Source organism: Sprattus sprattus (assembly GCF_963457725.1).
Source record: "Sprattus sprattus genome assembly, chromosome: 4".
In the NCBI taxonomy this organism is placed as follows: Eukaryota; Metazoa; Chordata; class Actinopteri; order Clupeiformes; family Clupeidae; genus Sprattus; species Sprattus sprattus.
The window spans coordinates 2,726,648-2,741,010 of record NC_137923.1 but is presented as its reverse complement, the minus strand read 5'-3'; the positions used below and the strand labels follow the sequence as shown (position 1 = coordinate 2,741,010).

The 14,363-nt window shown below is 42.1% G+C and overlaps 2 protein-coding genes across 2 annotated transcripts; both read right to left on the bottom strand.

Moving 5' to 3' along the window:
- Positions 1-244: 244 nt before the first annotated feature.
- Positions 245-4,014, bottom strand: dsela (dermatan sulfate epimerase like a; the record flags this gene model as incomplete). The annotated part of the gene is made up of 1 exon (XM_080837260.1): positions 245-4,014. The coding sequence occupies one exon, from the start codon at positions 4,012-4,014 to the stop codon at positions 370-372; it is 3,645 nt and encodes a 1,214-aa protein (XP_080693386.1). The 3' UTR covers positions 245-369.
- Positions 4,015-5,711: 1,697 nt separating this feature from the next.
- On the bottom strand, positions 5,712-12,687 carry tmx3a (thioredoxin related transmembrane protein 3a; the record flags this gene model as incomplete). Its single annotated transcript, XM_080837281.1, has 16 exons — positions 5,712-5,912; positions 6,218-6,274; positions 6,640-6,769; positions 7,222-7,278; positions 8,323-8,376; positions 8,493-8,550; positions 8,723-8,821; positions 10,025-10,091; positions 10,299-10,376; positions 10,768-10,867; positions 11,043-11,123; positions 11,249-11,294; positions 12,037-12,160; positions 12,267-12,306; positions 12,432-12,486; positions 12,660-12,687. 16 exons carry the CDS (start codon positions 12,685-12,687, stop codon positions 5,712-5,714), a joined length of 1,275 nt encoding a protein of 424 aa, XP_080693407.1.
- Between the last annotated feature and the right edge of the window lie 1,676 nt (positions 12,688-14,363).

Below are 14,363 nucleotides of genomic sequence, written 5' to 3'. Positions count from 1 at the left end.
ACAGCTAGTTAATTGTATTACTACTCCAAAACTCACAGCTGATTCAAATTTCCACGATGCCTAGAAAACTGTTTGTTTACTGTGTCACAGCTAAATCACTTAGTTGTTTTACTGAAACGTGCTAACTCTGAAATAGTTCTTCATGACAGAGATGATATACATACTGATGTGCTCTTTACATTACATGTGCTGGAGCTGTAAACAAAGGATGGCAAATTACACATTACGCATTCGAAATATCATCCATGGCAAATGATATACATCTTTAATGCTGTCTGACATTACATTTAGAGTACATAAGTGTAGGTGCATCCATAAGTTGAACAAACACAGTTTTCAAAAGAGAACATTAAAGAGTTTATGATAACCCTAGCTTGTGAATTTCTCATAACCTATTTTCTGCATAACGGGCCAACACATATCCTCGATGGTTTTTATATCATTGTAGTTCATGCTCTCCTTCCATATATTGATGCTGGCTGGAGATATGTCTCCCTCATACATCAGACTGTACAGGTTGGTGGAGGTGCTATATATCAGCTGGTTCAAGGCAGCCGGGGAAACAGGCACCCCAAGAAATGACTGTATCTTCCCAGCGGTGTCCTCTGGGAAACTCACTATGTCCTCAAACTTCACTCGCATGAAGTTGTCTGTGGGCACGTCTTGGTTGATCCTGACTGTCGCGGCGGTGTGGGCTAGCCACACCTGTGCCAGGAGCTTCACTGGTTCTGGTTCTGCCAGTGAAAGCAGCTGCATCACAGCCTGGAACTCAGCGCTGAGCTTTGTGCACCCCTGTCCACCACCACCGGCACCGCCGTCATTGCCCCTCACCAGAGAGAGAGCAGAAAGATGTTTCTTAACATTTTTACGGCTGTACAGGCTTGGTGTACTGCTGTACAGCATCATATAAATCCATGCGCGTGGATCTCGTACCACATATATTGCCCGTAACGAGGGCCCGATCACCTCCTGAATGAAAGGCACTTTGAGAGACCAGCCCCCACTAGCCAGGTTCAGCACTGGCTTGGCGTTTCGATACGTAGCTACATGCTGCCGCAGCTCCCTGGTGTAGCCAGAATTCCTTGCGGTGGCTTTCTTTCTGCCTCTCTGCTGTGCCAGTGGCTTTCTTCCAACTTTCTTCCCTTTTGGCTTTTTGGTGAACTTGTTTCCGGTGTTCTCACTGCTGAGATGCGGCTGGACGTTCTGCAGGTGTAACCTGACGTTGAGCACCACCGAGTGAAACCAGCCCTGGATCGCTTTGAATTGTCCTCTCTGGGCCTCCGTTTGGGACCATTCACAAGCATCCACGAAAGAGTCAAACTTGTACTCTGTCTTTGGCACGTCCAGGTGGGCCGGGGAGATTCTGATGTACACGTAGTCAGAGCTGTTGGAGAAAAGCTGCTCGAGGATCTCAGCCCCTGAGCCTGGCAGGGATGTAATGATAGTGAATGGCAGCGTGCTTACAAACTGGGGCGAAAGAGACACTGAGTCTGTGTCAGTGAGATCCTCTGTGATCCGGTTCCATTTTGTGCCGCATATGAACTGAGTGCAGCCATAAGAGAGGACAAGAAACTCAAGCAGCCAGAAGAGGACAACGACAATTAAAGTGTAACGCATGAGCCAGTGTAAGGATATGTTCAACGTTCTTTTTCTCCTGAAATATACTATGGCTATAAAGAGCATTAATCCCACAATTGTGGCAACGACCCATCTTGCATGAGATTCAGAGTAGGATTCATTGTCATTGACTGCAGTTTGAATTCCCTGACCAAAATATATTATTTGATGGCTGTTTTCTGCTTTAGCAAAGCCACTAAAACCCAAATAATTAAATCTGGCCCCAATATCTTGATGGTTTGTGGCAATCGACACAATTGTTTCTGTGTCATTCATTTTGAGAGATAATCTGACCCCATCTTTGCTATTGTCAATAAACCTGAAGCTGGAGACTTTAACATAAGGCCCGTGCATCAGGTACGCAATTCTGCTGACTGAATTTGCCATGGGAAAAGTCACATTTATGAACTGAGTGTACCGCTTCTTAAACTCAGCAACTTGTTCTGCTTCTTGTATCCTGGCAACAGGACTATTACCTTCACTATTCAGCCAAAATATTTTATAATGTGCATCCCACACATCCATCAGAGCGCCACTGTACTTCTCAAAGGCTCTGTAAGGCACATACTTAAAATCGATGTCCAAGTTATGAAAGAAGGCACTGAGGGCATTCAGAGGTGAATCTTTCTGTTTCTCCACGTGGTCCAAGACCAGCAGAGTTTGTGAGTTGAGCAGCACCAGGGCACGGTAGACACTCTTCAGCTTCATGGCAGAGGAGTAGGCTGACACGGCCTCCCCGCTGACAAACAGGGTGTCCTGGTGAGAAGAAGCAGCTACCACCTCTCCTGCAGTGCTCCCTACCTCCTTTTCTCCCCAGTATAACCACTTCCCACACTCTCCCAGCTGTCCTTCCCACGGCTGATTGCACTGGCTTGTGGGAGAGGGAGAAAACACTAGAACGTTGTTCAGGTAACTGTTCTTGGGTCCGTACAGCGCCTCTGAAATGAACACCTGGCCATTGGGAGCAAATGTGAAGGAATTCTGGTCTGGATGCTCGTGGCCTGGGTTGAAATTAGTCCAGCCATCAACCCAGGAGTACGGTTTAGCGTGGACTATGTCATACACAGCCCTGCCCCCTAGTTTCCCAGATTTGAAGGAGACAAACGTGTTCCCCTCTCTGTAGGGCAACCCTGCCCCATATGTCACCACACCCCAGTTTGAGAATATGTGCATTGCTGCTTTGCCAAAGCCTGGTGGGGGTTGTGGCTCATTCTCACCATTGAACCAGATAAACTCTGTGTGTAAGGTTGCCCACCTCTGAGCTGCCGAATGCACCATTGGTCCATCCTTAGGCCTGTGCTTCCTGACTTGTTGTGCGAGCCAGTTTCCCATGCCGTTTTGGAGTACAAAAGCATCCAAGAACACCAGCTGACTCTCAGGTCCATAGAACCAGTTGTAATTAGAGTCTGCAATGCCCACCGTCCTTTGGAATCCTGGTAGAAGAGTGGCGTAGTAAAACCAGAAGTGTGCCCGCAGCCAATGGTTTTGTGTGTTGTCAATTTGAAAGTGGCGCTGTGCAAGGAAAACATACTGCGTGATTGACTTTGCTGTGTAACTCCCGTATGCAACCCCCTCATCTAAAGACCCGTCCACAACGTGGTTCAAAAGGAACATGGTTTTCTCCATGTAGTTCACCACCACCTGCTTCCAAATCATAGTCTCTGGATCACTGTGTTGCCCCACAACAAGAGCACCAATGAGGATTGCCATGATATTGGTGGTCTGGTGGTTCTGGAGGAACTGTTTTCCCCATCCCCTGTGTTTAGACACCTCATAGAGATCTTTTGTAGCAGTACGGATTTTCTTCAGGTAGCGCACACGTCGCTTTGTGTCCAAATAGGTGTAGATGAAATCATACGCTGTAGCAAAACCAGTGAGAGAATGGGCCATGGGAACCTCATCATTGGGTGCGTTAGTCACCATCCAGTCAGGGTACTCTGTCATTCTGTCCATATATTTCACCAAGAACTGTGAGGCAGCTGAATCGTCTGGACAGAGCAGACAGTAGAGTGCAAGTGGGGGCAAGTTGTTCCCATAGATCTCATTCCATTTGCTGCCAAATTCCTCGTGGTTTTCAGGCGGCAGGAACATAGCAGAGTTGGAAAGCATGGTATCAACAGCATTTTGAATCACTTTGAAAATATGCCTGTGCGTGGCTTTCAGCTTCTTTTTCAGTGACCTAAGCTCAACCTGGTCAAAGAAGAGGTTTGGATGAAGGTTAGTGGACATAAGCTTCCAGGGTTCTGTGGTGGTATTGTCCGTCAGAGGTTTCAGCCGATCCATGTTCTCGCTGAAAAGCAACTTTTTGTCTGAGACATTGTAAATGCCAGAGAAGGCAAGCCCAACTGCCAAGAGACAGAGCAGAATTACACACCGCCCAGTGCACTCTGCTGCCATTATCCAAATTCCAGATGTGATTTTTTTTCTCCCCAGTTTATTCCCCTCCCCTTTTTCTAGAGTCTCAGTGGCAAATTGTCATCAGAAAGAGAAGGTTTATATCCACCAACACTTTCCTTGAGCTTGCTGAACATTAAGAGGAGTGTTCTACAATTTAAACATTTTCACATCCACTGTTTGCTGTCTCAGCTGATTCACGTGTTCTTGTCCTGAATGGTCGCATGTCATTTTCACTGTTATTTCAAATGCAGCAATGTAGCTTAATTAGATATAGTTTAATATGCCTCATTGGTAGAAGTCAATGTGTTTTCCACCATAATAAAGCATAGTTCTGTGCCAGAAGTAAACAAAGAGTTATACCATTGCCTTTCGAACATGTGTTTTGAAGTTGGGATGTCACGGATGATTTAGGATACAAGAGAATCCAAATCAGTCCACGCAGTTCAAATCCTTAAACCGTCTTTTGTGAATAGCCTGGTCCAAATGCGATCCCAGTCCCGTATTTAAGAACATTTCGTTTTTCGTCCATCGCGGTCCGGGTGGCTTGAATAAAGTTTTATTCACGCTCTTTTAAATTCTAATCCTACAGCCAGAGATTCAATACGAAAGTTCACTTTCTTTACTAGAGACAGAGAGGACCCGTCTCAGTTATCAGTTAGGCTACTTCATTGTTCAATTTTCAGAAGACTCATCTTCTTTCAACCCATCGCTTTAGATCCACTTCCGAGTAGCGGGGAAGTAATAACAAAGTTCGATTTGTGTAATGCTCATGATCAAGTGAAAACTTTTTTCCCACAAGCAGCTCAAGCCCCTCAGGAGATGGATCAAAATCCCGCCCTCTTAGTCATAAGAAAACTGTACTAATCAAATTTAATCATACAGGAATGAATGGAGAGACAATGAGTGAGAGAGAGCAGGACGGGGGTCGAATGCAATGTCGACTTATTTATGGTGTTGTTGTTAGCCTAGTCTAGTCTTGTAACTGTACTGTTCTTCACTGACCAAATATTTCACTGGCACAAATAGGACTTCACGGAGTTAATAAGTACCAAATGCCTTGGCGCGATTATGTTGTTGCACAATGTTTTTTTCAGTGGAATAACACTCCAATACACAAGCACAACCCGTATAAAACCAAGTAATCTTCAGGACAATTAACAATAATGCACTAACATTGAATGTAACATTCAGATTATTATTCAATGATTATTCATTTTTGGCACAAATTAATGCCAAATCTCTGTACTACATCAGAAATGTTCTTTCAAAAACAGGCTCTTCAAAGCCAGTTTTACTGAAATGCAGTTGAAACAAACCGACCTAAAAAAAACATGGACATAAAATAGACCCTTTAAACGCTTAATCAATACCATCACCTTTATGTTCCAGTATATTTGATTCTAATATTTCCTTTCTATACAACAATTTCTGGTCTGCACAATGATCTCTGTTCTGGTGGTTATATTTAGTTGGCTTGTGTTGGACATCAATGCCACCCCAGGTGTTCCTACATGTTTCACAAAACTTCAATCACGCAGTTTTGGAAGTAAACAAAGAAATGGAGGTCAGCAATATTTTTTTTTTAATTCTATAAAACAATCAAACACTCAGATCTTAGGCAGATTTTTTGCATATGCATATCATTGCATTTTGTCATTCCATCCACACATTCTCTTGACAGGGGCCAGTGATGTGAGCTAATCCTCCTTCTTAGAAGCCGAATTCTTCTTCTTCTTTTCTCCGGGTGCAATGGCCTTCTCTCCTTTCTGCTCTGAATCCTCGTCTTCATCACTGTCCACTGGCACGACGCTGCATGTGGCATATATTATCATGCCAACGATTCCCACAGGCACTCCAACAATGCAGCAACACCAGGCTGGTGCAGCTTCAAACATGGCCTACAGTAGACAGACAACGAATAAAGGGATTTAAAATAATTCAGTCACACATTTAGGTTGAGTAACTACACCAGCCTAACTGTCAAAAGCCAAGAATTAGGGCAATGAAATATGTTAACTGAAATGGATTGGAGTTATGATATGGCAGCACTGCATGTCCTTGCATTTGTCGATGTACGATTTGGGCCAGCTATTACACACTCAGAGTACATACTCTGTGAAAAACACACACGGCAGCTGTTTTTTTTCCCTCCTCATCTCCACCCAAATGGTGTAGAAACATCACAAATAATCTTCAGGTTTACCTTTGCAGAGTAAGCAGCTCGCTTGATGCGCTGCACAATTCCATTTCCTCCACGTAGCTGAACAAAGAAGAACCACCATGACTCAGTAACATAGAGTTTCACGTCAACTTGGCGTAATTCAAGTCAAACAACAAGTTGTACTCTCATACTATCTCTTATTATAAATCAAGGGATACAGTAGGTCTCTAGATTGCATCCAAGTATGCATTTTCTGTCTAATTTCTCACTTCATTCTCCTCTCTGGCATTCCTGTGTGAGCAGGAGGAGCCAATAGCTACTTCATCCTCTCCAACAAGAGATGACTCACAGTTCATCTCAGGACAATGATGTTACAACACAGTAAAAGGCATGTTGTCGACGAAAAACATTATACCACATAAGGCAGGTGGCAGATAGCTGGATAAATCATAAATCTCGCATACCTGAACCTTCCCCTCCTGGATACCATTTAGGAATAAAACCAAATCCTGTATGCTCTGCACTGGTTTCTTGGGCATATAGTATCCATCATTGGTAAGGTTTAGCACTAGGATGCAGGGTGCCTTCACTTCACTGATGAGAAGAAATATTGGATCAGGTCAATCTCTGCTGCATAGTGCAGCATTACACAGGCAGCCAATCGGGCTACTGGACCCATTTATTGATTTTAATGCTGATAAAAAGGCATAACCTTCCATTGCTATATCTGGAGAAAATGTATTTTTATTATTAAAATGTATTTATTTAAGCAACAAATCCAACCAACCAGCAATGTGAGCAGTGTACTTTGAATTATTTATATAGTGTGTGTGTGTGTGTGTGTGTGTGTGTGTGGTGTGTGTGTGTGTGTGTGTGTGTACTGTATGTGTGTGTTCCTATATCTAATATCTTTTTCAAAATCGTGTTATAGAGTGATGCATCACATACCTGCCTGGTTGGATTCACAAACGTCTTATTTTACATTTTTCCAAAATGTGTACGTTTAAAATGTCAGCTCTACAGTGGACCCTGAACATTTTGCTCACCTCATAACTAAGCCATTTATGTAGCTGTTTTCTTCCATGTGGCCAAACTGGTAGGCACTGGTAAAGAAGAAAAAAGGGAAAAGCATTGAGTGTCATAAAGACTATAAAATCACTACAGACAAATACACAAAATACACATAAAAGTGAACAGAAGATGTATTTACCATAGTATTTGTAATCATCAAATCGTCAAATTATCGGTGTTGTTGATACAGTGACATTTTACATTAATACTGTATTCAGACTGCCAAAAACTCTTTCTTATCATTGTTCCCTAGGTAGGAAGGTATTAGTCCCAACCTCACACTTTCTGACCATGAAAAGCTACACACTATTACACATACTCAATAACCAGTGGGAATCCTTCAGTCCTCCTCATATAGGCTGTTTGTGAAATCAGTCACAGGACCGTGTATACTAAGTGTGCAATGATAAAACTATTCAATAACTATTAGATAAAACTATTCAAAACAGAAATGTTGTTAAAGAATCAGCCATTTGGATGCATTGATTAAAAATGTCCTGTCATGGTTGCACACCAATACAGGCATTCTGTCATTAGTTCTGTTTTAGTTATCAGTTCAGAAAGCACTCTCTGCCCTGTGTGTGTGTGTGTGTGTGTGTGTGTGTGTGTGTGTGTGTGCGTGCGTGCGTGCGTGCGTGCGTGCGTGCGTGCGTGCGTGCGTGCGTGCGTGCGTGCGTGCATGTGTGTGCTGAGGACACTTCCACAACCTAGGGATCAATATGTACCAGACCTGAGAACAACGTTAAAGATGCAGTCCGCCATTCTGGTGAAAGGTTGCTGATATTTCAGTTCAAAAGCCAATCAAATTACACCCCTCACTTCCGTGTTTCTGAAGCAATGTGATGATTGGCTGGATTCATTAAATGGATCGTCTGAGCCACTAAGTTTGTTTCCCATGTACATAGCTGGGACTGTCTACAAACACCCTTTCCTTTTATTAACACACACTGAACAGATAGCTAGGAGGCCGTGGGGAACACTTCGCTGAATTTGACAAAACAAGTACCTGAAATAGAATTGCAGACAGTCCCTCAAATACTCAGGTCTTACAAGAACTTAAATAAATGACCTCTCACCTGCTGAAATGGTCTTTGTGTTCCGTTGCTGCTGTCTCAATTAGGGCCTTCAAACTGAATTAAGTGAAAGATTTTCCAGCATTTAAGAATTATGTGTGATCTAGACTAGGCTTGAACAAACAGAGATAAATCCAATGGTTATCTTTTTTAAGTCTTTCTTTTTTACCAACCGAATGCTATCCGCAGAGGGATTTTTCTCTTCTTCAATAGCCATCGCCACAAGTTTTCCTGTTAAAGGGAAAAGCCAAGCAAAAGAGAATCAGGACAGTGACATACAGTTATTACACAGGCCCCATGACCTGACACCTTTTGGTGAAAGTCCTCTATGCATTACTCTATTTGATATTTTATGTATGTATAGGCATAATTATTTTGTTTTGGATAGATGTGATTTACAGACCTGAATCTCCCATTGCATATAGTGTGTAGGATTCAAGCTTGATGTACGTAGGAAAACGCTCCCTGTTCACCCATGTGGTGAGGTCACCATGCTGGCTTTCTGCGGGTATAAAGTTAGATAACGAAGAAGAAAGGAGAATAAGAGGGGGTCGTTCTTCTATTCAACCTATCCTAAACCCTTATACCAGTGCAAAATCTAAAGGGTGGACTGTGAAAGAAATTTAAGTTATGTTGGATGGCAAGTTTTTTGTCATCTTATATAGCCACAAGCAGATTCAGCTGATTGCTGGAGACACGGTTACAGCGACACTGATATTCAACCTAGAAAGACATTTTAATCTTGCAACCATTTGTAGTTGTTGAGTATGTTTATCTCCTCTGTGCAATGCGGGCACTCAGAAACATGATGTCCAACATGTCCTGCAACTTATGCACTTCATGTCTGAATGACACAGACAGCTGCAAATAAGCTCCAAACATGTCTAAATATTAAACACTTCCCAAGGGTTCAAATAAAATATTTGTGAATATTTTTTAAAGTGTCTGTGAATTTCCAATGCCATGTAAGGCTCAATTATGCATGAGCGTCACATATTTGTTTTGGTATCCTCATAGCCATGTTTGCTCTGAGCAACACCAAAGGCTAGTTTGCCCTTTCGTTCCAGCATCGCTACTCTGCTCTGTTATTACTAGGACATAAGACATACTGAAGCATCTTGGCAAGAGCATAAAAGCAAATGCATGAGGCATTCTAGTTTTGAAGAGCACCATCCAGAAACTCAGGATTAAGTCTAGGATGAACAACCAGGAGGGTTCTGTCCTGCCATTTTCAGTACCCACCACTTCCTTTAATATTTTGCCTCTTTGATTACTATAACTGGATATTCTAGATATAATGGAGATATTCTGTATCCATTTCAAGGAGGACTTCTGTGATATACAGTAACTCTTCTTGCACAAAGTCTACATAGACGGGGGAACAGGGGATTCATTTGAGGCAGCATGGAAGTTATACTATTTTGCAGTTTTCTTATAACCATATCTATAATGGGACAGCAGCCTCAAGGCCATGTCTGACACTGACTGACAAAAGGGACAACAAAGCTAGCTTTACTGTATTTTAACGAGCCCTGAGCACAATGTGCTCAGCCTCTGTAAAAAAAAAAAAAAATGACTTTTAAGATCAAAGAGCAACATTATGTCAAGCCATTCAGTGCAACTCCTCCTTCTGGGCCACTGAGTATTCTTTTATTTCTCTGATGTAGAGGGTTAGATATTAACCAAATAACAAAGAAAGACATACCATCATATGTGAAGAAAGTTCCTTCTTTGAATACGACAATTGACGGAACCACTTGAAGTGTCACTGCCTATTGTAGGCAAACAAAACCTCATGAACGGTGAAAGAAGACGTACTGTATATGTGTGTGTGTATACACATGTTTATAGATATAAACAGAGAGAGAGAGAGAGACTGACAGACAGGAAGATGAAGATAGACAGATGTGTGTGTATATGTGTATGTGTGTGTACATATATAAATATATATATAATAACTGGGAGGATGCTAGACTCACCTTAGGTAAAACATTCTCAAAGGCGGAGTAGAAGGAGAGGTATACAATGAGCTCAGAGGCCATCTTCACATACTTTTCCTGTGATAGTAGAATTCCACTTTAGCGCAAGATAACACTTATACATGTATCAAGTAACATAAACTGTACTCTACTCCTAATGTGACTTCAGGCATTACACAGCACTCTCTCTTTTCCCAAGATGTACAAAACAGATACAACCCCCTCCCTATAATGACCAGAATTCTGCAAAAATGATTGGATTATATAGTGTTAAGTAAGGGATAATGTATTGTCCGGAGGTCATTCTACAAAAATAATTCCCGACGGGGCGAACAACACCCCGACGCGCCGCTTATTATACGGGTACTTGCCAAAAACGATAGAAGACATTCCTCCAACATACCTCTTTTTAATGATTTAGACTGATAACAACTGCAAATAAAGAGGTTAAGACATGTTCACTGTGCACCTTAAGTGGTGACGCGCCTCCGATGTAGACAAAGAGAATATCATTGTGGCTCATGACATGTTGAAACATCTTCTGATTTTGAAGTGCCCGGACAACAGGTCTAGTTATTAAAAGCAAATAGTCTCATTAAAATCTTTAACAGTTATGCATCACGGTATTGTGGCTAGAAAGTGTAGTGTATGTCGGCTGTCAAACAAATACATTCACTGTAAAGTATATACAGTAGAGGGGAATATAGCAGTATATAAAGAGAGAATATTTGAGTATATCCATACCCCGACACTCTGTTTGCAAATTCAACGATGTAATCCTTCCTTCTGGGTCCATTGTAATGGAAGACCTTCTCACCCTTAAACCTATTTTTGTGGAATTAAGAAAGAATTCGAATACATCCAAAGCAGTAATGCTGATCTATTCCTATACAAGTCAAACTTCTCAATGTATCTTATACAGAAAAAAACTGATTGATATAAACACTCACAGTTTAATCGTAAGATACCCAGTGATTCTCAATTCAGAGGAAACACCTGTTGGAAAACAAATATTTTACAGATTTTAAAGTGTAGCTAGGGGGGGTAATTTAATGGAACATTGAAGAGGTAAACAATACAAAACACAGTAAACAACATCTGAATGAATTAATCCTCAGCACATTAGCAGTAAACTATATTTTTAATGGGGATATGATGGGACAACAGACTTACATAACTAATTCATAACAAAATAAGTATTTAATCTACAAACATCAAAATGACGTCGACATATCAATATAAAAAGATAAGAAGAACGCTCAGCACTGAATCCTACTGACACACTAAGAAATAAAAATAGTCTCCAGGATTTGCAGTTGGGACAAACATAGGTCTGCAGAGAAGCCAGACAGTGGAAATTGTCTCTTTTTCCAAGAAATGCCAGCCATAAAAGTCTCCCTGAGGGGGGGTATAATAACTATCACGACCATCTGGTTTGCATGTAACCGCCATAGGTTTAAATGCACAGCTTTAACCACCCATGTGAAGGTTTACAACGTAGAGTAATCCTATTAGATGATGGCTAAGTCTGACCTGCATTCAAAGCTGAAGCCTAACCTGGTTTACCAAAATGGTACGAAGTAAAACACATGGCTGAGTGGCTAGTTTGAATAAGTATGCTATATTTCTTTGACTAATGTTTCTCAGTTTAAGATGCACCATAGGCAACCAGCAATGACACCATGATGATAACCTCTTTTAAATACCCAGCTCGATACAAGGTTAATGTGATACTTACTAGTGTGTGCGGTGCAGTCCATCATGCCCACGTTCACATCAGAACCCATACTCCTCAGTTCTGCTCCTACTTCGTACCATACTGGCGTAAAGTTCTTACAGAATTCACACCAAGGAGCGTAGAACTACAGGGCATAATACAACAGACATGTGAATATACTCACATCAATCCAATTTAAGCTACTGCATGTGTCACAGGGAACGACAATGAGTGGGTTACATCAAGCTTACCTGCACTAGCCACAGTTCTTTTTTTCTAGTCTCCTTAAACCTGAAGAAATTTGATTCAGAAAACGTGTAAAAGAGATCAAGGTCCAAACAATTAGCCAATTTATTCAAGTGTTTATGTGTGAAGGCCAACAGACAAAAGTAGTTTTAATTCTGAATGTAACTTACTTATCATCAAGCATTTCGACGTATGCTGACACCGACGTTATGGCTAAAAAGATCACTGTGAAATAAATCGACCAATAAAAACGTTACGGCATCGCAGAAGGCTGAGAGCGTGTCTAGGAGGTTAGTGTTTATGCTTAGCTCGAACTATGGGGACAAGTCTGAGGCCGAATCTAATTAAAACAATACAACGTCAGTTTGTTATGTTTGCGGTAAATTACGCAGGCTTACCTGCACAGGTGAACCGTAGAGTAGCCATCCTCGTTATGAAAGCGTAAAATGGAGAGAAATAAGATTCCTACAGCCGCTATGTGGAAGCATCAAGCCATCAATACTAGACTCCCAAGAATATGACGTCGACACCCCGCTTAGGCCTACCTGATAAGGGATTTGGAAATCTGCTTAAGCCATTATATTGAAGGCTTGGGTGTCGACCTGAACGATTGAATGAACAGCCTACATTGTTTTGTGTTTGTTTGTTCTTGTTATTGTTGTCGTTTTCTTTATACACTAAAAGATAGGCTACCATGCATACATTTAATATGATTTTACGTATACATAATAGCCTAGTCCTAGAAATCTATCGGTCAACAATGGCCTATGGTAATCTGATAATCATATTAGGGACCTATGCAAGGATGCTGTTTGCCGACTTCAGCTCAGCGTTCAACACCATCATCCCAGAAGTCCTCCTCACCAAACTCACCCAGCTCACTGTGCCCGCCTCCACCTGTCAGTGGATCACAAACTTCCTCCTGATAGACAGGAAGCAGCAGGTGATGCTGGATGAAACTACATCCAGCACCCAGTCAGTCAGCACTGGTGCACCTCAGGGATGCATGCTCTCCCCACTGCTCTTCTCACTCTACACTAGCGACTGCACCTCAGGAGACCCATCTGTTAAACTCCTTAAATTTGCAGACACATCAGTCATCGGCCTCATCCGTGATGATGATGAGTCTGCATATAGGCAGGAGGTTGAACAGCTGGCCCTGTGGTGCGATCGCAACAACCTAGAGCTGAAAAAGCTTAGAAACGTGGAGATGACAGTGGACTTCAGGAGGAGCCCCCCAGCACTGCCCACCCTCACCATACTCAACAGTACTGTGTTGGCTGTAGAATCCTTCAAGTTTCTGGGATCCACTATCTCCAGGAACCTGAAGTGGGAACCCAACATCAACACCATCATCAAGAAGGCCCAGCAGAGGATGTACTTCTTGCGCCAGCTTAGGAAGTACAACCTGCCTCAGGAGCTGCTGATCATGTTCTACACGGCAGTTATAGAGTCTGTTCTGTGCACTTCAATAACTGTCTGGTTTGGATCGGCCACCAAACTGGACAAGAACAGACTCCAACGGACAGTCAGGTCTGCTGGAAAGATCATCGGTGCCAACCTGCCCACCATCCAAGACCTGTACACCGCCAGAGTCAGGAAATGGGCAGGAAAAATCACTGCAGACCCCTCACACCCCGGACACAAACTATTCAAACGCCTCCCCTCTGGTAGGCGCTATAGATCACTGTTCACAAAAAGCTCCAGACACAAAAACTGTTTCTTCCCCCTCGCCGTCTCACTATTGAACAACTAACCCATAGTAACATATATATTGATCCACTGTAGCGTATATATTTATCCCTGCACTTCTGGCACTCTCCACTTCTTCTTTGAACTATTGTTGTAACAATTCACAGCTCCTGCGTATACTCCTGCACTGTTTGTTTTTGTATTGGGTTGTAATGTATATTTTGTGTAAGCACATTGAGAGTCAGTTTACCAAGTCAAATTTGTTCAAACTTGGCCAATAAAATCTGATTCTGATTCTGATATTAATGGTCTAGGTCTATGTAGTTGCATTATAAGCAACTGACAAAAACTAGTAATGACTATGAGTATAATTAATTTGCCCCTTTTACAGGAGGGTTTTTATGTGGAAG